Source organism: Mesoplodon bidens (genome assembly GCF_964165515.1).
Source record: "Mesoplodon bidens genome assembly, chromosome: 8".
NCBI classification, from domain to species: Eukaryota; Metazoa; Chordata; class Mammalia; order Artiodactyla; family Ziphiidae; genus Mesoplodon; species Mesoplodon bidens.
The window spans coordinates 25,400,718-25,422,704 of record NC_138165.1 but is presented as its reverse complement, the minus strand read 5'-3'; the positions used below and the strand labels follow the sequence as shown (position 1 = coordinate 25,422,704).

Sequence of the window (21,987 nt, the reverse complement as noted above, 5' to 3'; positions counted from 1 at the left end):
TGTATTACTGCACTACTAGCCTTATCCTTACTCTTGCCATTCCAACCCCCAACCCCCATCACCACCTGCCACAGGGATCTGCCAGACTGATCTTCTTAAAACATAAAAACCTCCAATGTTTTCGTATTAAAAAAAAAAAAAAAAAAACCCAAGTTCCTTACCATGGCTTTTATTATCCCTGCCTACTTCCAATCTCATATTCTGACTCCACCCATTCACTAAATCCCAGCCACCTTTGCTCATTACTTTTCCTCCAGATGTCAATAAGACAGGCTCCTCAATGTTCAGATCTGAACTTCTTTTTCACCTCATTATAAGGAGGTTATTTCCTAACCACCCTACCTAAAATAACAACCAAGCTCCATGGTTTTCCGTATTCCCTACTATTCCATAACCCCTAACTTTATTTTCTTCAAACACTAGTCATGTAAAATTACCATGTTTGCTTATTTGTCTTCATCCACTAAAACACAAAATTTATGAGAGTGGGGACTTTTTCTCTTTTACTGTTGCAAAGAACCTAAAAAGCATTACCTGGAAAACTGTAGTACAGACTCAAATATTTGTGGACTGAATGAATGATGACTGACTTCCCTAATCTTAGTTGCCAGCAAGATGATGGTACCGTTCATCAGAGGAGAATTTATGAGACTTATGGAGTGCCACATGTCAAGTACCCTCATATAAAATAAAGTTGGGTACAAAATCTGTCCCCAAGAACCACTAAAATGACAAAGTAGTTTAAAGACTAGCTTTAATAAAGTTATTCTCCTAATTAAAAATAATATGGAACTACATAACAATGTATCAAAGAAGGCATACTAATGAAAACCACACATTAATTATGTGCTTTCCATTCTGTTGTGTCCATCAAGAATTCTAATTTGCATTATTACTATTAAATTATGAGGTAAATTTGTTTGATCATAAATTAAATATACTATTTCAGAAAACAAAGAGAAATGTATTTAAAAACAGACACCAAGCAGCCATTTGTTGAAGATGCATCTGATGAGTTAAACTAGTTGACCTAAGATTCCATGGTTTAAATAACAGAGATACATAATTCTGTTATTATATATTCCAATGTTACTATATATACCATATAATAATGATACTACTACTGAATATTATACCTAAGATATTTGAGACCTCTAGAAGTATCATTGTCAAGTGATTACTCATGGATCTGTGAACACTAATTTTCCATAGGATACTAAGAAAATAACAAGTGTGACCAAAAACATACATTAAAATGATTTATTTTAAAAGGCACATAGTGTATTCTAGGTATTTTCTAGGCATAGGTATTATAATTTGAAATTCTCAACTTCTTGCACAAATTGCTGAATTGCATCAGATGACTTGTAAATCAATACAAACTGAGTTCAAAAACAATGGTTCAAAGTTTCTAAATTATTTTACTCAAAAAAAAAGTCTAGTAAGAACTTACATGTATTAAGCTCACCACTAAGCAAACTGAATGGCAAACAAATGGAGAAAATATCTGTGGTGTGTAACAAAAGACTAATGTCCTTAACATAAAGATGTCTTTTAAAAATGTCTTACAAATCAGTAGTGAGGGAAAAACAAGCAAAAAACATGAAAAGGTAATGACCAAACACAAATAGACAATAAACATGCAAAAATGTTCAAGTTCCCCAACAATAAATGAATGTATTAGAGTCTATTTTTACCACCCCAAAACTCTGCCATTTAATAAAATGATATCCCAGTACAAAAAACCCCATCCTCGCATACAATGGGGGTGAAAGAGCATTTCTGCAATATATATTAAAGCCTTAAATTCTTCTGCATAAGGAAATAATCAGAAGTGTGAGCAGAGATTTCTATGTAACGGGAAAAAAATGAAAAATAACCTAAACACCTGACAAGAGAGGATTAGTTAAATCATGAAATATCTGCACCAAAATACTTATTAATGAAACTAAATAATCATGTTGTGGAAAACTAATGATCTGGGAAATGCACACAATATATTATTTGGAAAAAAAAAGTTATAAAGTTGTGTATATGACCCCAATTTTAAAGTGACCCCGAAGTGTAAAGACACAGTATGCAATATGCACCAAAAAAAGACCAGAAGATTATAAAGGCAATTTAACAACTTTACTGGTTGTAGGATTACTATTTTTTTTTCTTTTCAGGACTGTCCTGAATTTCTACATCTGATATCTTTGCTATACTTCTTCTCCTTTCCTATTTTCTGTTGGATTGATAATTTTCTACCTCCTGCCCCAGTTTAGAAGTTAAAAATTGCATTTTTGCAATAGACAGAACACAGAGCGTCTCCAGGGCAGTAAAAATACTCTTACAATACCATAATGATGGATATGTTATTATACATTTGTCCAAACTCAAAGAATGTACAACACCAAGAGTGAAGCATTATGTAAACTATGGACTTTGTGTCATTATGATGTATTAACGTAGGTTCATCAGTTTTAACAAATGTATCACTATGGTGAAAGACGTCATGATGGGGGACACTATGCATGTGTAGGGGCAGACGGTAGATGGAAAATCTCTGTACCTTCTCTTCAATGTTGCTGTGAACCTAAAACTGCTCTAAAAAAAGGTCTTAATTTAAAAATATATATATATAAAATTGTACTTTTGTTCTCTTAATTACTTATATCCAAATTATAAATTGATGTAAAATGGCTAAAACTATTTTCTATAAAGCTGATCCTCCTAAAAATTATAAGAACCTCTACCCAGGAACCAATCCCCATGAGTCCCACACCGCTATTTCTTTTTTAGGCTTAGTATTCCATTTCTTAACAATGTAAATATTAATTTCCAAGGATAACGAATACCATGTATTAAAATACAACTGATAAAAATGAGTTCACAATGATACACCAAAGGAAAAAAAAGAGAGAGAGAGAACCTCTGATGGCAGCTAAGACACCAACTTATTCTGAAAACAGATAAATAAAAGGAATGCATTTAATAGTTTATCCTGCCTTTATTGTACAAACTGTGCTTCGGGGGTAACCAAATAGCTAACAAGGTAAGGATCTTTTCAGAAAAAAATCACAGCTTAACACGAAAGGACCGAGAAAATTAGAAAAATCACCATTTTGCAAATCTTAATGAAATAATGAATCCAAGTGACAACAATGAAAAGCTGCTAAAACCATTATTTGAAAAGCTGAGACTTGGAGGCACATGAACCAATAAGACACAGTGCTTGTCTGAATCCTAACTTGATCAATTCTAAAAAGGTATTTTTTAATCATTTGTGGAAAACTAAACATTACAAGGTTATTAAATAATATTAAAGGATAACTATAAATTTAGGGTATTGCAAATTATGGTACTATGGTTATGTTTCTTAAAATCCTTTTTCATTAGCGCAGCAGTTTTCATGAGTAACACCTATTTGCCAGAGAACAAGGGTAAAGGAGAATGGCTGACTATGAAGTGGCATATGGGAATGGAGAGAAGTGGTAAAATGTTACTATATCTTAATTATGGTGGTGATTATACAACTGTGTTCAGTTACTGAAAGTGCAGAATTGTGCACTAAAATTTTAGAAGGAATTTTACTGTATGTAAATTATGTTGTTAAAAAAACGGGAAAAAATCCATTTTTAAAGAATTTGAAGATTTCAATTGTCCTCTGCTTATATATCAATATTTTCCATATTAGGAATCAAAACTGGGAACATTTTAAAGATTGATTTATTAATTTCAAAGTAACAAACTCATAAATGCTAACATAAGTAACATCTTCTTATGAAAAATATATATTTTTAAAAATTAGAATAGTTTGACATTTTTGCAAATATCTTTAATATCTGGCTTCTTAGAAAATAGCTAAATCATACTAAGTAAAATAAGTCAGACAAAGACAAATATATGCTATCACTGATACAAATGAACTTATTTACAAAACAAATATAATCACAGACATAGAAAACAAACTTATGGTTACAAAATGGGAAAGGAGAGGGAAGGAATAAATTAGGAGTTTGGAATTAACAGATACACACTACTCTGTATAAAACAGATACTCTGTATAAAACAGATAACAAGGACCTACTGTATAGCACAGGGAACTATATTCAATATCTTATAATAACCTATAATGGAAAAAAATCTGAAAAAGAATAGATATATACATATATATACCTTTACTGCTTTGCTGTACACCTGAAACTAACAACATTGTAAATCAACAATACTTCAATTAAAAAAAAAACCAAAAAACAGCTAGATCTTTATATCTGCTTCTGTGTTCAATCTGCTGTGTTATCACATATCATATAGCCTCTGAAAAACTCCACTGTACACCACTTGTGAGGCAAAAATGAAAATAAGCAAATAGCATCTTGGTATTATTATGAAAATAACTTGGACCTCACAGACTCCTATGAAAAGGGTCTGGGACTCCTAGACCACACCGTGCAAATCACCCCATTAGTATTACTGGGTAAAGTTATACACTCTCTGGAATTTACTTTAAAATACTCCAGCAAGAGTAAAATTTTAAACAGTGGGAATAGAGGAAAGAAGAACGGCAGAATGTTGATAACTGTTGAAGCTGCGAGGTGGTTACTTTAAGGTTCATCATACATTTATCTGCTTTGGTGTATCCCTGAAATTTTCTGTAACTTAGTTACTAGTGTTTTACAGTCAGCTAAATTATTAATTTTTTTACCCACTGTAATCACTACTATGTCCTCATTCCCTCTGGATCCATTTTTCTACTTAACACTTCAGTAGTTAGTTTCATAAGGGTCTTTGAATAATAAACTTTCAGTCCTTGATTATTTTAAATATCTTCATTATATTCTAACTCTTAAGTAGGATTTTTAATTGCATACAGAATTCTTGCCTGCTGGTTATTTTCTCTCAGTGCTATAAAGATACTACTACATGATCTTCTGGTATGTGTGTGTGGCTAATGAGAAGTTTGCAGGTCTGTAATTTCTTTGTTAGCAATCTGACTTTTCTGTTAAAATTTAAGATTATCTTTCTACAAAATTTTAGTTTAAGACAGGGGTGGACTTATTTTTATCTTTCTTAATACTTGAAGCAAAATTTTCATCTGTAAACTATATATCTCCAACACCAGAAAATTCTCAGCCATTATCTCATCCAATACTGCTTCTCTTGCCATTCACTCTATTCTCTTTTTCTGAAAATCTTATGTTGGTGACTCTCAATCTTTCAAGTCTCTACTTGTTCATTATCTCTGAATTATATTCTGGGTGAATTTCTGAGTATATTACTATTCACTCATTTTTTTCTATGTCCAGCCTAAAGGTTCTCCTGTTTGTCTCGCCAAATTTTTCTATTTCATCTAGACAATGCTATCAAGACATACCACTACCAGTAAAAAAGAAAAAGCACTGTAAATTAAACACTGACATGCCATGGTTGGTATGGTAGATATACTCAGATCTCAGAAGAAATGTTAAAATGTTAAACAATGCGTGTCTTTGAATCAATGAAATATGCTTCTCCTTTCTAGGATTTCTGGTTGTTTCTTTTACACATCTACCTTTTTTGTTTCACAACTTCTTTTCTAAAGATGCTACAGCTTCCTTTTATCTCACTGACAGGTATAAACATACTGATTTTAAAGTCTTTCACAGATTTTTAAATTATCTTTCTTTAATTGGACATGAATTCATCTCTTGATTGTTGATTTTACTGGCTATCTTTCATAGATTTTCCCTTCATCGTGTATTTTGCAATTTTGGTTTTCAGGCTTATACTGAGTATAATTTTTCTCTCTGCATTATACCTCCATGCCTGGCATTTTTCCAAGTGTTTCCACCAAGTCTCTCTGGCCCTAATGTAGACCTAGGTCTTTTATTGGCTTCAGAGCTAATACTGGAGATGTCACAAATCTAGACACCAAGTTAATAGCTCAATGGTTCAGATTGGTTCAGAATCTGATCACAAGATTGTTGATGTCCTCCTATTTCCCCATGTCCTCTTCTCATTTCTGTAAGTGTACAGCCTCATTTAAGCTGTACCTTAGAGTAACAGACAGCAACAAACTTTTTTTTTTTTTAAGCTGGCCTCTACAAAAAGGAATTCTACTCCAGGCCCTAGTTTTAGGCAGTGAATTTGACTCTTCGCTCTTTCTCATGTGGGGTCTTTTTAACTATATTAATAGATAATTAAATAGAATATAATTCGTGACCTAAATACTTAACAGGTATGGTCACCCTACCAAAAAAAGTAACTAAAAATTAAGCAGGATAAAAAAACTGTACAAACAGTATAGTTATGACAATATTTTAAAATGTGCATGACACCAAGCTTTAAATATACCCAATCTTAGAGGATAAGCCAAAATCGGGTAGAGAACTAAAATTTGAGAAACTGGGTAAGTCTTGGCTTGAATTTGGGAGAAATTTTCTGACTCGAAAAGATGTTAGAAAGATCGCCTAGCTTCAAATACACAGCAAATGGTAGACAGAGTAAAAATTAAATTTCAAAAACAGCATGCATTTCTCAGTGGGCAAGGAAAAGAAATAAAGGGAGTGACAGGGGTTGCAGCTTGGAGCCCAATGAGCTCTATGTTCCAAGGAAGATGGGGGTTTCTAAAGGATAAGAGACACTAAACATACCCCTCATGAGGAGAGGCCCTGAGTCAGATTCACTTCTTAAAACAGGTTGGAATAGAGGTCATTTTTGTGAAAGGGGAGCTTAGAAAAAAGGTCAAAGAAATTGCAGAGTCCTGGTTAAAAAAACGGTGTGGTCTCATTTATTTGGGAAATGTGTTACATTGTTTCCATACTCACCAAAAAGCAAAATGCAAACCAATGGTGTCAAAATTTTAAGCAGTTCATCTGTGCATACTATGCTCTAACACCGATAAAAGTTTTTTTTACTGAATTTTCATGTAAGAAAACACATCCTAAAATAATTTCTTCCTTCTTGCCAATTAAAAAGACAGTACACCAAGGGATAGTTTTCCTATTACCAAATTATCTCCAAATTATCTCCAAATTACAACTTCCTGGTTTTTATTTCTAAATATGCCGTTACGTACTATGCAGCATTTTTATTCTGATTCTCTTTAACTTTTATTTTCTCAAGTTCTTTACCCATTCCTTTAAAATTCGGGGGCTTCCCTGGTGGCGCAGTGGTTGAGAGTCCGCCTGCCGATGCAGGGGACACGGGTTCGTGCCCTGGTCCGGGAAGATCCCACATGCTGTGGAGCGGCTGGGCCCGTGAGCCATGGCCGCTGAGCCTGCGCGTCCGGAGCCTGTGCTCCGCAACGGGAGAGACCACGACAGTGGGAGGCCCGCATACCGCAAAAAAAATAAATAAATAAAATAAAATTCGGAAAAAAAATTCAAATTTAATGGCCTTCTGGAGTGCTTCTTTTACCCTTCCTTGCCAACATATAATAAACTAAATTATCATCCTAAAAATTCGATTTTGTATTTAATTCAAACACTGTTGCTATTTTGAGAGTATTTTGGAAATAAATTATTGTACTGAGCACTTAGTGCTTTACATCAATCTAATTTCATGACCAACATATATCCACAAAATCACAAATAAATTCTCTAGAGGTGTTTTTCTAACACGTATAGATCTCCATAACTTTAACTTTGTGGAAGCTTTAAAAACTGGTTTCTAGGGCTTCCCTGGTGGCGCAGTGGTTGAGAATATGCCTGCTAATGCAGGGGACACGGGTTCGAGACCTGGTCTGGGAAGATCCCACATGCTGCGGAGCAACTAGGCCTGTGAGCCACAACTACTGAGCCTGCGCGTCTGGAGCCTGTGCTCCGCAACAACAGAGGCTGCAATAGTGAGAGGCCCGCGCACTGCAATAAAGAGTGGCCCCTGCTTGCCACAATTAGAGAAAGCCCTCACACAGAAACGAAGACCCAACACAGCCAAAAATAAATAAATAAATTAATTAATTAAAAAAAAAAAACTGGTTTCTATAAACTATCTCCTATGTCTTCAGAAGTCTGTCATTCTACCAGTATTCTCAAACTTTTTGGTCTCAGGACTCCTAAACTCTTAAATATTACTGAGGTCCCCAAAAAGCTTTTGTTAATGTAGGGTATTTTGATATTTACTGTATTAGGAATTAGAAGAGAAATTTTTAATGTTTTAATTCATTTGAAAACAATAAATCCATTAAATGTTAACACAAATTAAGATTTTATGAAAAACAACTATTTTCCAAACACATACATAAAAGTTTAATGAGGAGAGAGATCATGTTTCACATTTTTTCAAATCTCTTTAACATCTAGGTTAAAAGAAGACAACTGGAGTTTCGTATTTGCTTTTGCAGTGTGTTGCAATACATGGTTTGGGCTGAAGCATATGAAGAATATCTAGTTTCACAAAGATATGTGGCTGGAAAAAGAAGTAATCTGATAGTTTTTTTTTTTCTTTTTTTTTTTTGCGGTACGCGGGCCTCTCACTGTTGTGGCCTCTCCCGTTGCGGAGCACAGGCTCCGGATGCGCAGGCCCAGCGGCCATGGCTCACGGGCCCAGCCGCTCCACGGCATGTGGGATCTTCCTAGACCGGGGCACGAACCAGCGTCCCCTGCATCGGCAGGCGGACTCTCAACCACTGCGCCACCAGGGAAGCCCCGATAGTCTTTCAGCCAATTGTGGTTATTCTTCTTGGATACTATACCAAATCTGACAAGTACTAAATTTCTTAAAGGTCAGTTGCAATGTAGAATCTGAAACTATATTGGTAAACTTTCCACATGCTTATTGTTGGTCTATCTTGAACTCTGAACGGATGGATCTTTTACCCATGCAGGATTTTGTAACATGAGTTGGTCATCTGAAAACTAGTGGTTCACTGAGTTATCATAAAGATCTTCCAAATGATGGCATATTTCATTATAATACAGTATCCCAAAAAATCCTATTTATTAATATTAATATCACTGTCCATTTCATCATAAAAGTGTGTAATTATTAACAAGTTACCAAGTTCACAGTAGTAGATTCAAGTTTTCCAAAATTCTAATTTTCACTGGAAAGCCCAAATTTTATCATTGGTAGCAAACAGTCAAGTTTTTTTCCTTTAAGGGACAGGCTCACTTAATTCATTATATTTTTTTAGAAAATATCTGTCACTTAAGTACATGAGTCTCACAATAACCATAGTTTGTCAGTCTTTCAAGTAAAACGTGTTTCCAAAAAATAGCACCTAGTGCAGCTTGCAACTCATACAATTGCTCAATTGAAAACAATATATATTTTTTCAAAGATAATCATCTTATTTTGGTATGTAGCAGAAGTGCTTTATTAACGTATACTTCCCATTTTGTCACAAAGAATATTACAAAGACATGCAGCAGGAACTACAAATCAGAAACACAAGATACCATTTCACACCCATTCTTAGTACATCTAAAATCAAAAAGGAGGACAATGATAAATGTTGGTGGGGATGTAGAAAAACCAGAACCCTTTTGCTGGTGAGAATGTAAAATGGTACAGTCACTTTGGAAAAACAGTTTGGCAGTTCCTCAAAATGTTAAACATACAACCCAGCAATTCCACTGCTAAGTATATACCCAAAAGAAACAAAAACATGTCCACACCAAAAAACTGTACACAAATGTTCATAGCAGCATTATTCTTAATAGCTAAAAAATGGAAATGTCGTCCATCAATGGATAAATGAATAAAATGTGGTATATCCATACAATGGAATATTATTCAACCACAAAAAAAGAACAAAGTACGGTTAAAGGCTACAAGACAGATGAACCCTAAAAATATTATGGTAAATGAAAAGTCAGACACAGAGAGCCACATACTGTTTGATTCCACTGATAAGATGTAATAGGCAAATCTAAAGAGACAGAAAGTAGATTAGTGGTTGCTGGGGGCTCAGGGGACAGGGAAGGGAATGTGGAGTGACTGCTGATGGGTATGGGGTTTGGGGGAGGTGCTGAAAATGCTCTAAAATTAGAGAGTAGTGACGGGTGCACCAGTCTGTGCCTATATTAAAAACCACTAAATTGTATACTTTAAAGGGCGAGTTTTATAGTATGTGAATTATATTTCAATAAAGCTATTACTTTAAAAAGAACATGCAGCATTCAAGGGTCAAGGTTTAGTAAAAATACCTCTTTTGACTTGTTCATCAAGGCCATTGCTCAGTGAAGCTAGCTAGCATTTTTCTTTAACTGCAAGTGGATGGTCATAAAGAATACAACTACTAGTACAGTTTAGCATCACAGCTGTGATTTGTGCTAAGACAGCAGTTTTAGCCACCATCAGTGAAAATGTCTATATGAGAAAAAAGGCAGATAAATTATACTATTATTATGAAAAGTAGTTTGATATCAAGGACCTCTGACAGGGTCTCAGGGATCCTCAGAGATCCACGGACCACACTTTGAGAATGCTGCTCTAAACCATAGCTTCAGAAGGCTCAAATGCAATTAAAGGCTTTCTAAGTACAGACAATTCCTATTTTCTAAGTATATATCACAAATTTCCCACAAGAAAAAAGATAATACCATTACTTCAAAAAATTAAACCCAAGTGTCCCAATTTAAGAGTTTAGAATCACTGACTCAGTGGAAGGTTATAACAGCACAATCTTCATAAAAACCCAAATAATGAAATAAAAGAGTAAAAGTAAGAATTTAGTGTACAACAAAGCATTCAATAAAACACCATCTAAATAAATAACATCACTAAGCTAATGATGATACTATCTTTTAAAAGAGATTTATATATTTTTATTTTTAAATAATTATGTATTACTTAATTCTTACACAACAAAGAGTAGACTTCCGAAATTTCTACCCATACTATCAATAATAACATATCTAACACAGCTAGGTTTAAGGCCTACTTCACACTTGTAAGAATAAACTATCACAGAACTGAAGAATTTTAGGTCTAGAAGGTAGCCTAGATATAGTTACCTAGGCCAACAGCCGCATTTTACATGCTGAGAAAACTGAGTTTGCAAGAGAAAAAGTAACTTAGCCAAAACCACACAGGCTAGCTAATGAGTGAGACAGCCTAACAGTACCTACTCCCAGTACCATGTTTTCACTATACCAACCTGATTGCCCAACCAAATAAAATGCATAAAACATTTAATTTACATCACACCAAGGACAGCCAAGACATCCTACATGACAAATAAAAATTTTGTGATGCCTGAGAGTACCAATCAGATGTGAAAAAATGTACAAAACTAAGTGACGAAAAACAACAAATGTAATTGGCATAACAGAGAAATGAATCCTTGACTTCAAAAACTACAATCTTTCAATGAAGAACAATTTGGAACACATTTTGGTGTTGACTTTTCACACAGACACAGGGAAATTATCATCACCTTAAAAGACAGCCAGATATTGATAAACACCTCACTGAACTTATCTATAGCATGACATGACTTCGAAAACTCACCTGCAGGACTGTCAGCATTCTCTCCGGGGTGTAGTTGTATACCAGTAGAATCTATAGAGTTTACTGTAACTGTCTGTAGATTTGGCAACTGACCAGTGCTTAGACTAACTGGAGTTGAAGTCAAGGCTCCACCTGCTGCAACTTGACCAAGCGTGAGTGTCTGAACAGGCGTCAAAGTTATTTGTTGGGCAGCAGTATTCTGTATTTGCAAATTCTGCAAGTTCTGAACCCCTTGTACTTGAAATGTTTGCCAAGTTATCTGTCCAGAAGGGGTCACTGTCTGTGCCTGAATTAAAAAGGTTCCAGGATTCAGCTGCAACTGAAGATTTTGCAAAGCCTGTTGTGATATATTCTGACCACTGGCTTGCACACCATGGATTGTCTGTGGTGTAATACCTTGCACAATTTGGGCTTGACTGGTTGGCTGCTGAGACTCTTGAAGTTGTAGATGTTGTACAACAGGCTGTGCTGTAGAAACCTGAATATTCTGAGCCTGTGTCTCTTCAGAAACAGGCGACTGGATATAATTTCCCTGAAGATCTGAAGAATGGACTTGCCCACTAGTAGTAGTCAAGCTATTTGTATTTTGTTGTAATATACCTGTACTATCTATAGTAACAGGCAACTGTGATGAAGAGGATGTTGGCACAAATAAATCTGTATCAGGATTAGTTTCATTAATATCAGGAGAAACCCGCTCACCAGTCCTTTCTGAATTGTCTGAACTATCCATAGCTTGTCCTGTGTTTATCAAATGTCCATCAGCATTAATGCCTGCGGTCATTGTCTGAGAACTGCCCGAGAGTCCCAAAGAATCTAGATCGACACTATTGATTGGTACAAAGGTAATATTTCCTGGAAGACCAAGAGGCACATTAGCAACTACTTGGGTTTGGCCAGGAAAGGATGAACCACCAATTGCAACTCCCTGAACCTGGACTTGACCAGTCTGTGGTATGAGATTCTGGATATTAGCAGGAGGTGTTCCAGAGGCAAGCAAGGTTTGATTAGAGCCAGGAATGATCTGAATTTGACCACTTTCTTGACTTATACCCCCATTATCTGAAGAGCCTGTGAAACCAATCTGAACCTGCTGACCATCTGATGACTGAATCTGTGGTATTACTTGATACTGAACATTGGACACTGTACCATTTGATGAATCTGATCCTGGTGCAACTGAAAATATTTGCTGATTCTGCAAATTCTGAAGGGGAAGGACATACTGCCCACTGGAAGTAGCAGCACTTGGAATCTGTACTAGATTACCAGCTTCATCTTTTATAGTTGTAGGTGTGGCTGACAAAACCTCCCATCGGTTTGGTGCTCCTCCTAACTGTGCAGAAGCCAAATCACCTGTCTGGATAAAGAAAACAAAAAATGTTATGTGATATGTATTTGTGGTACATTTAATCCAATCCTCAAAAAACTCTAAAAACTGATATAAACCCTACCACCTGAAAATAAAAGTTCTCTTAGTAACACAACACAGCTCAAATACAGAAGTACTATATAAACTACAATAAACATCACTTCCAATTTTGTTATATTGCAAAGATAACCCATGCTATAAGCCCATGAGATATACAAGCTCATCTTCAAGTGGTTCACAATCTATCCAAGCAGACATACACATACAAGCTACTACTATGTGAATAGTGGTGTACACTAGGCATATTATCAGAACACTTTGGGGGAACATAGAAAAATGAAAAAAAAAAGATTTCACATAAGAGATTTTTAAGTAATTGTGGATAAAATTTAAGATTTCACTGTGGGTGGTTAGGAAGCAGAAATACAGGCATTAACAAGGTATAGAAATAAAGTCACAGACTTTTAAGAGACTAAAAAAATAATGTGTAGTTTGGAGTTCAAGAGAGGATCCAGAAAACATTCATATTCATAGAAAAGAGTAATGGGGAACAGGACTAGACATTTTTATCAGGGCCTGTAGTAAATGGTTTCACAGGTTCTACTAAGGAGTTTGGACTTTATCCTACAGATAGTGAATGAAAGCTATAAAAGGTTTTGAGGCAAGTGAGTGGCACAATCAGATCTGTGCTTTATAAAGATAAACTAAGACCTAGTGAAGGAGACTGAAAGGCTGAAGACAATAAAGGCAGAGAAACCGTGGGACCCAGTACAAATGTCCAGGCCTGAACTAAAATAGTGATCTATCTTTTAAACACAAACATTCAAACTTATCAAACTTAAATCGGTAAAATGGAGCACCAGACTTTAAAAGTAACCTACATTCTTCAAAGTCTACCTGGTATAAAAATTACAAGCTTAAGTCATCTTTCCCTATATTAGAGTAACAATTCATGTTTCACCTCAGTCTCTTGGCATTTTAAATAAACTAAAGATATTTAAATCTATCCTTTATACTGAAATCTACACTAAAGTATAGTGCTTCAAATCCAATTCTTATCTTCTTAAGGTTATTGTTCACCTTTGGAGAATCAACCTTGAATTTGTTCTCACCAGCATTAAATATACAATTTTTCAACTTATATCAAAGAATATATATAGTATCTTACATACAAATTAATTTTACAATGCAGTCATTCGTAGGTATCCCCAAGGGATTGGTTCCAGGACCCTGCCGATACCAAAATCCCCCACGCTCAATTCCCTTACATAAAATGTATACTACAGGCAGACCTCCAAGGATGCAGAACCCACAGATATAGAGAGATAACTGTACTGGCATTTTGTCTCTTCTTCATCCTTAAAATAAAAAGTCAAATTTATGGCATCTGAGTATTTTTTTTAACAAAATCTTAGTAAGAGTAGATATCCAACCATAAGTGAACAGCTTTCTAGTTCAAGAAATTCCTTGAAAATAAATACAACTACTCAAATGACAAGTCTGAATAAATACTACCCAAGAACCCCCTTCTCCAGAAGCTAAATAAAAATAAACTACAGTACCACTTTTCCCAACAATGCAGGCCATTAATTGAAGGGAAATCCCCAAACCTAGGACAAAATGATGTACTTGAACTTTTTTGAGTAAACCTAAGGTTAAAAGCATATATAAAAACTATTTATGAACACTGAAACAAGAATACTAGACTTTCATAATATAAGCTAAGACTATAAATGCTTAGAAGAAGGGAGTACGTTGCACTAGAAAGGAAAAGATTCATAACTGGGTTCTAGCCTAGCTAGAACCGTGGAATTATGGGTGATTTAGAGCAAGACCTTACGGGAAAAATATTACCTTGCAGGGTCATAAGATCCTAAAGAAAGTGTTAAGCTTCATAAACTGTAAAGCACTATAAAATCCTAAAGTATCCTTATGATAACTAAGATTATGAAGACAGATTTGAAAAACATCCAACTGCACCTAGCACAATGATCAATAAATACTTATTGAATGAATAAAAGTATTTTACTTTAAAATTATTGCAAAGGAAATGATAGGAAAAATGAATAAAACCGACCTTGAGATATTACAGTCTTCAATGAAAAACTCTACACCAATTTTAAACCAATTCCACAGTGAATAACTCCCCAATATTTCAAAACTACAAAGCCTACTAAAACCATTCATTTGTAAGAAATTTCATCAGCAGCATACCAAAAAAATAGGTAAATTAGAATCTGAGACCAAAAAAAGTTGTAAGAATGTGCGATGGGGCTTCCCCGGTGGCGCAGTGGTTAAGAATCCGCCTGCCAATGCAGGGGACACAGGTTCAAGCCCTGGTCCAGGAAGATCCCACATGACATGGAGCAACTAAGCTCGTGCGCCACAACTACTGAGCCTGCACTCTAGAGCCCATAAGCCACAACTACTGAAGCCCGCGTGCCTAGAGCCCTTGCTCCAAAACAAGAGAAGTCACCGCAATGAGAAGCCCACGCACCACAACGAACAGTAGCCCCTGCTCAACGCAACGAGAGAAAGCCCACACACAGCAACGAACACCCAACACAGCCATAAATTAATTAACTTTTTAAAAATGTGTGATGTTAGGCTACTGGAAACACTACAAAGGGAGGGAGACATAAAAACACATAACCCAGGCAAGAATTAGTATTTGGTTTGGATTCAAGATAACCCTCTTCATTAAGCCTAGACATTGAAAGAAAAATCCACCAGTGTTTCTCTCAATAATTCTAATATTCTTATTGACAAACAAAACACCAATTAACATGGACACTGGCATTACTGTAAAAGGTTGTAACTGAAGGTAATCCGAGTTTCCCTCTGTATACAAACACATAATCACATGGTAAAAAAGACCACATCCAAGAGTAGCCCTGGGACACTGCTATGGCAAATTCATTACAAGGGCATTCTCCACTACAACCAGGCATAAAATGGGGACACACACACACACACAACACCCAAGGATATCTTCTCCATAACACCTGTGTAAAGGAAAAAAATAAACTTCATACCAACTTATTACATCACATTTAGAAAGGATTATTAACCTCTCAGTTAATGGCTTTATGAAAGCCAGAAATGGGCAAGGAAAGAATATAACTGGAAACAAGTGTGAAGCTAAGGTGAAAACAAACTTAAGAACCACTCTTAGGCAAGTACTAAAGTTTCTTAAAATCTTCAAAGGAACAGTAAAGAACACAGACTGCAGATACAAAAACAATTACCTAATGAATTCCTTACAATGACAGAGTAAGTTTTATTTGAAATAACAGCCAAAATAACCTTTTTTTGAAATGAGCTATTATTCACTTTGTAGTTCACCAACATTTACGTAATAAATGAACACTGAATTTACAAGTTAAACTGAAATTCAGGCAATGCCTTTCATAATATTTACTTGTTCAATTTATTACCCTGAATTACAAATGAAATAAACAAATTAGTAATTCACAGGTTCACACAAATGTATATTGGACAAGTTAATGTCTCATAAAGGTCTACTTTTTCTATACCTTGATCTATTACTAAAACTACACAACTCTTAATAATAAGTATAAAAGAGTCTTGCCATCAAACCAATTTTGAGAGTCCACGCTGTGGGACATTACAGGTGAGACTGCTTTGTGATTAGACCTATTCAGCTCTGTACTGAGGGTAACCAAACACTCTTGGCCAGGATCCAGGATGAACACATATTATACTCCAACAAATTCTAAATTGAAAATATGTAAAGCAAATCTGCAGTACAGCTATTGGCTTTTCAATGCCCTTTTAATCTTAAAATGCCAAACTAGGGCTTCCCTGGTGGTGCAGTGGTTGGGAATCCACCTGCCAATGCAGGGGACAGGAGTTCGAGCCCTGGTCCGGGAAGATCCCACATGCCACGGAGCTAAGCCTGTGCGCCACAACTACTAAGCCTGCACTCTGGAGCCCGCGAGCCACAACTACTGAGCCCACGCACCACAACTACTGAAGCCCGCGCGCCTAGAGCCCATGCTCCGCAACAAGAGAAGCCACCGCAATGAGAAGGCCTCGCACCACAACGAAGACTGGCCCCCGCTCGCTGCAACTAGAGAAAGCCTGCGCACAGCAACAAAGACCCAACGCAGCCAAAAATAAATTTAAAAAAAAAAGCCAAACTAAACTAGTATAAAGTTGCATTTTATGTGTATATTTCCCTTTCGTTTTAAACACAACAATACTATATGCAATGTGGTATCCTGAACTGGATCCTGGAACAGAAAATGGGCATAAGTGAAAGAATGGTGATATCAGAATAAAGTCTATAGTTTAGCTAATAACACTGTATCATTGTTGATCTCCTAGTTTTGACAAATGTACCATGGTTATATTAACATTAGAGGAAGCTGGGTGAAAGGTAAAAGGTACCTCTCAGTTCTATCTTTGCAACTTTTGTGTAAATATGAAATAAACCCAAAATAAAATTTTTAAAAAGCACAACTCCAAAAAATCTCTCCCTAAACCTCTCATAATTCCCAGCAATTTGAATAAAGTAACATTATCCAAGCACATTTTTAAGTGGGGAAAACTACTATGAAATCACTTAAATTCTTTCATTTTCTGAGATGTCCATGTCTAAAATTCATCTTTGAACTGGAAAAATAATTTTCCCATTCGCTAAGGCAAACATACTCAAGCAGTCTTACTAATTTTTACTCAGTGAAAAATGTTATGCACAGGTACCAAACATACAAAGAAAAAAATGCTCAGACTGATTCTGGTTCATGTTCATCTGGTGGGGAATGTGATGTCAGTAGAGATTTGGCAGTTCAGAGGAGCTGAAGAGGCATGGAAACAACTTCCCTACAAGTATATGGCCACAGTAGGGTAAGGTTGGAGACAGTATTCTATTCTTTGGGTGAGACTCACGTACATATACATATTCTTTACCTGTAACTTCCTCCTTCGCTTCTCTCCTCCCCCAATCACTGAACTGATATCTAAAAACTTGGTAAGTTGCAGTTACAAAAAGTTTTCTGTTCTATTTGAAAGATTAAAAAAGATAAGTAGAAGCAATCTGCTTTGCAATTTTACTCACGCAATGGTTTTTAAGATAAACATTTTTTGTGTGTGTGGCACTATGGGCCTAACGGGATATAGTTCTTAAAAGAGGTTTACCAGTCCATAAATTTGTTTAAAAAGTAACAATGCCTCCCACATACATGATTTTAAGCCTTTACATTTTAATCTGCTTACAAAAGGACAAAACCTAAAGTCATACTTTTAAGTCATTAAATCTACTCACATCCCTCTACAGTATAATTTCAAACACGAAAATTACAGATACAATATTTAATATAGCTTAACATTAGCTTAACTTTTAATGCCTTGGAATACTAAGAATTTCCTGAAGACTATACCATATATCAAACTTTTTTGTCCACAGTGACAATTCAAAATATCACGACACAAACCGATTCCCATAATCCACATTAAAAAAAAAAAACACACACACAAAAATGATGGGAGAAGTTTCAATTATTTTAATAAGTGAACACATCTACATGTTAAACTAACGCAACAACAAAGATTCAAACGAATATAAAATTCACAATAGTCCTAGAAACAGTTTCTAGCTAATTGGTATGAAGCCCTCCTGTAACACTGGCCAGCTCCTCCCCCTGCCCCCGACAAACTAAAAACCCTATAAAGAGAATCCCACATCTTATCAGACTGGCAATCACAATAAAATGAAAATATAGCTTTGCCAACCAAATTCAACTAAGTATGATATGCATTAGCATTCATGTGAATATTGATATAATTCCATACACGTACTTTTGTTTCTAACACTAGTATACCTATTCAATTTCAAGAGCCAAAGTACTAAGTAACTTCGCCGATTTCAACGGTCACTTAAACTCCATTTATGAAAAATTACTGTAAATGTAAGTAATCTGCAAAAACGAAAATTCGACAATTTAGAATGGCCATCAAAAAAGCACTCAAAAAGTATTCAAGTGTTCATTCTTGTAAACAAAAAAGTAATTCAAAGAGTAAACCTTCGTTCCTTTTTTTAAAACAACGATTTAACACTTAAATCAGTAAGATCTAGTAACTTCCAGCAGGAAAATCCCCGAGTTCAAAAACTACTAGAAACTGAAGACACTGCCTCCGTAGCTGATACTACCTATGGCCGATAGGCTGTGCCTGAAATTTCCGCGGCGCTCGGCGGAGGAGTTCTCAGCACTGATACGAATTTGCTCTAACATCCATTTTGGAGTCCTCCACCCCCACCCTCTCAGACTTCATTTTGTAGTGAATTTGGATGGAGGTGCCGCAGTGACAATGTAGAGAAAGCCTGGTCTGGCTTCTAATCCGAACAAGCATGCGAAAGAGCAGGAAAGGGCGCCCCGGCCGCGCGACCGTCCCTCTCCGGGAAGGCGAGGGCGCTGGGAAGGCCTTTCGGGCGGGATGGCGGGCGCGCCGCGGGCCCGGGATGGCGGGCGCAGGGCCTCGGCGGGGGCGGGCCGCGCGCGAGACTTACCGCTCCGGCGGCGGCGGGGGCCCCGGCTGCGGCGGCCGCCTCCTCCTCGTCGTCGCCTGGCGATGGTGGCCCTATCTTGCTGCAGGTAGCGGCCAGCAGAGCAAGCGGTGACGGCTGAGTGTCCTACCCCCGATGGGCGGGTTCAGAGAAGGAGACAGGGGGAGGGGGTGGCGGTTAGGGCCGGGCCGCGCTCGCACAGGAAGTGCGACTCGGGCCTCGCAGGCTGCACCCGGGCGAGCGCCAGCCCGCGCTCTCCTCCTCCTCCTCCTCCTCCTCCTCGCCTCCGGCTCGCGCCCTCCGGCTCGCACGCACACGGGCTCCACCGTCCGCGGGAAGGCGGGCGGCGGGCCGCGCGCCGGGCCTCCACCTTCCGTCCGGAACCCACCCCCGGGAGGGCGCAAGCTCACACACACTCACACTCTCTCTCACTCACTCACACACACACACACTCACACACACACACAAAAAGACGGCGGGCGGGGGAGCGCGGGCGGGGTCGGAGCGTTGGCGCCTCGGGCGGGCAGCTCCCGGGGCGGGGGGAGGGGAGGAGAGAAGCGCGGAGGGAGGGGAGAGGCGAGGGGAGGAGAAAGCGGCGCGAGGGGGGAGCCGGGCCGGGGCTAAGCCGCTCCTCACCTGGGCCGCCGCCGCCGCCACCGCGCCGTTTCCGTGCTGCTGCTGCTGCAGATACTCGCCGTGGCCGCCGCCGCCGCCGCCGCTGTCCACGTCCAAGGCAGCCATTTCCTCTTGTTTCACGGGCTTTTCGGGAGCTGCAGGCACAGCGCGGGGGGGGTGGGGGTGGGGAGGAAGGCGGGTGGAGGAGAGGGAGGGGGCCCGCGGGCCGAGGCGAAATTACTCCGAAAGCCCGGACCGAGTCCCCTTCCCCTCCCCCACCCGCCCCCCGGCGGCGGCGGCGGCTGCTCCCTCCTCCCCTCCTGCTGCTGCCCCCGCCCGCCGCTGCCTGTAACCCTCCTCCTCCTCTTTCCCTCCTCCTCCTCCTCCCCGCGCTGCCCCTGCCCCCTCTCCTCTCCTCTCCTCCCCTTTCCCTTCGCGCCGCTCGCTCTCACTCGCGCTCGCTCCTCTCGCACCGTCAGTCACTCACACGCTCGCCCGCTGCCCGCGCCCGCACACAGGGGGATGCGCTCCCAGGGGCCCGGGCCGCCAGCCCCAGGCCCGGCGGGGACACTGCGTTGCTGGGGCTTGAGGGGTGGACGGTAGCTGGCGGGGAGGGGAGGGAGCCGGAGGGCATTGCGGCTTTCTGCCTCTCACAGACACTCGGTCGCACACAGGGGGCCGGGAGCCGGCGGCGGTGGCCCCCGGCTGGCTGTGGTCGGCGGTAGCGGCGGCGGCGGCGGCAGCAAGGGTTGCTCTCTCTCGGCTTTACGTACCGGTCATAGTGTGTTTAGGGCACCTCAGGCGGGGCTCCCCGCCGCCTTACACATGGTGAGGAGCGAAGGCGGCGGCGGCGGGAGAGGATGCGGGAAGCGGCGGCGGACACGGCCGGAGCGGTCCGGGGATTTTTTTTCCTATTTTGATTGACTGTGCGGGAAACACAAAAGGTGGAGCCTCCAGCCCAAAAGGGGGGAAGAGGGTGACAGCCCGCCCGGAAGTTCCGCCCCTCTTCTCCGCGCTCATTCGCCACCACGCTCTTCGTAGGCAGTGCTCATTGGCCCGGATGCCCGTCCGTCACTCGGCCAGGCGGCGCGCTTCCTGTTTGCCCCCCGGGTGGAAGGGGAGAGACAATGAGCGGTCGTGGCGGCGAAGGTTCCCGAGAGCGGCTACGGCTCGCCTGTTACCCCGCTGTAGCCGCCTAGTTCGCCGGCTGCCGCTGCCAGGCCGAGGCGAAGGCCTCTTCCACCTTGCAGGCGCTCGGAGCAGGCCCCAGCAAACTGTAGGGGGGCTGAGCTGGGGAGGAAATCCGTCCCCGGAGGATCCGGCTCCACTCGACGCTTCCTCCATCCCGGCGGCAGCCGGATCTCCCCAGGGCGCTCTCGGAGCCTCTGCTTCCCTGCGCTGCCAGGAGGCCGCCGCCGCTCAGCCCCGGGGCTGCTGCTGCGACCGCTGCTGCTACTGAGCAAACCGGGCCCGCCCCGCGAGCCCGGGAGGAGGGAGCTGGTATTGGGGGAGACACCCCCTCCGAGGCTGGAGGAGGATTTTCTCTCACACACGTTCAGCTCTTAGATTCAGTCTGAGCCATCTCGTTCCCATCCCCCTTAGCCCCTGGCTTCCCAACCAGTCTCCCGCTTTTACGTACCCTGGAAGCAGGCATTTTAAACAGAAAAGAAATCTCAATTCACCTCACAGATAGGAGAGCTTTCATTCTGGCCAGTGGCACCAAAGCAGACATATATTTCATTTAATACGTAGTGCGTATATTCAAAGGGACACAATCCTTTAAAAAATTTTTTTTTCGGCCACATAATCATTTTGTTGCACAAACAAATTATTCCTTGCTTCTTAATCGTCTTGGTAACAAGTGAAATAATCTGAAAAAGCCCATCAATAATTGCCAGCATTTTAAAAACAGTGAATCTCAGCGAAGTATTTTTCTTTTCTTGGAACATTTTAGTTACACTTTTATTAAAAATCCCGTTTCGCTTACTGGATTAGGGTAACACTCCTTTGCTCTTTGGCATCCTTGACATCTTGATGTCATCCTGGGTGG

At 39.6% G+C, this 21,987-nt stretch overlaps 1 protein-coding gene across 5 annotated transcripts in view; it reads right to left on the bottom strand.

The window, feature by feature from the left end:
- Positions 1–20,832, bottom strand: part of SP3 (Sp3 transcription factor) — a 61,435-nt gene extending 40,603 nt beyond the window's left edge. Inside the window, exons 1-4 of one of the 5 annotated variants that reach the window (XM_081241980.1) lie at positions 20,711–20,832; positions 19,959–20,081; positions 19,326–19,448; positions 11,422–12,781 (exon numbers count right to left, since the gene is read on the bottom strand). In XM_081241980.1, the coding sequence (XP_081098106.1) occupies positions 11,422–12,781; positions 19,326–19,448; positions 19,959–20,063 (1,588 nt within the window). In that variant the 5' untranslated portion in view covers positions 20,064–20,081; positions 20,711–20,832. Of the gene's footprint in view, positions 1–11,421; positions 12,782–19,325; positions 19,449–19,958; positions 20,093–20,424; positions 20,667–20,710 lie in introns of those variants that run through there. The other 4 variants (XM_081241979.1, XM_081241978.1, XM_081241982.1 and 1 more) reach the window with 4 other exon arrangements.
- Positions 20,833–21,987: the final 1,155 nt, after the last annotated feature.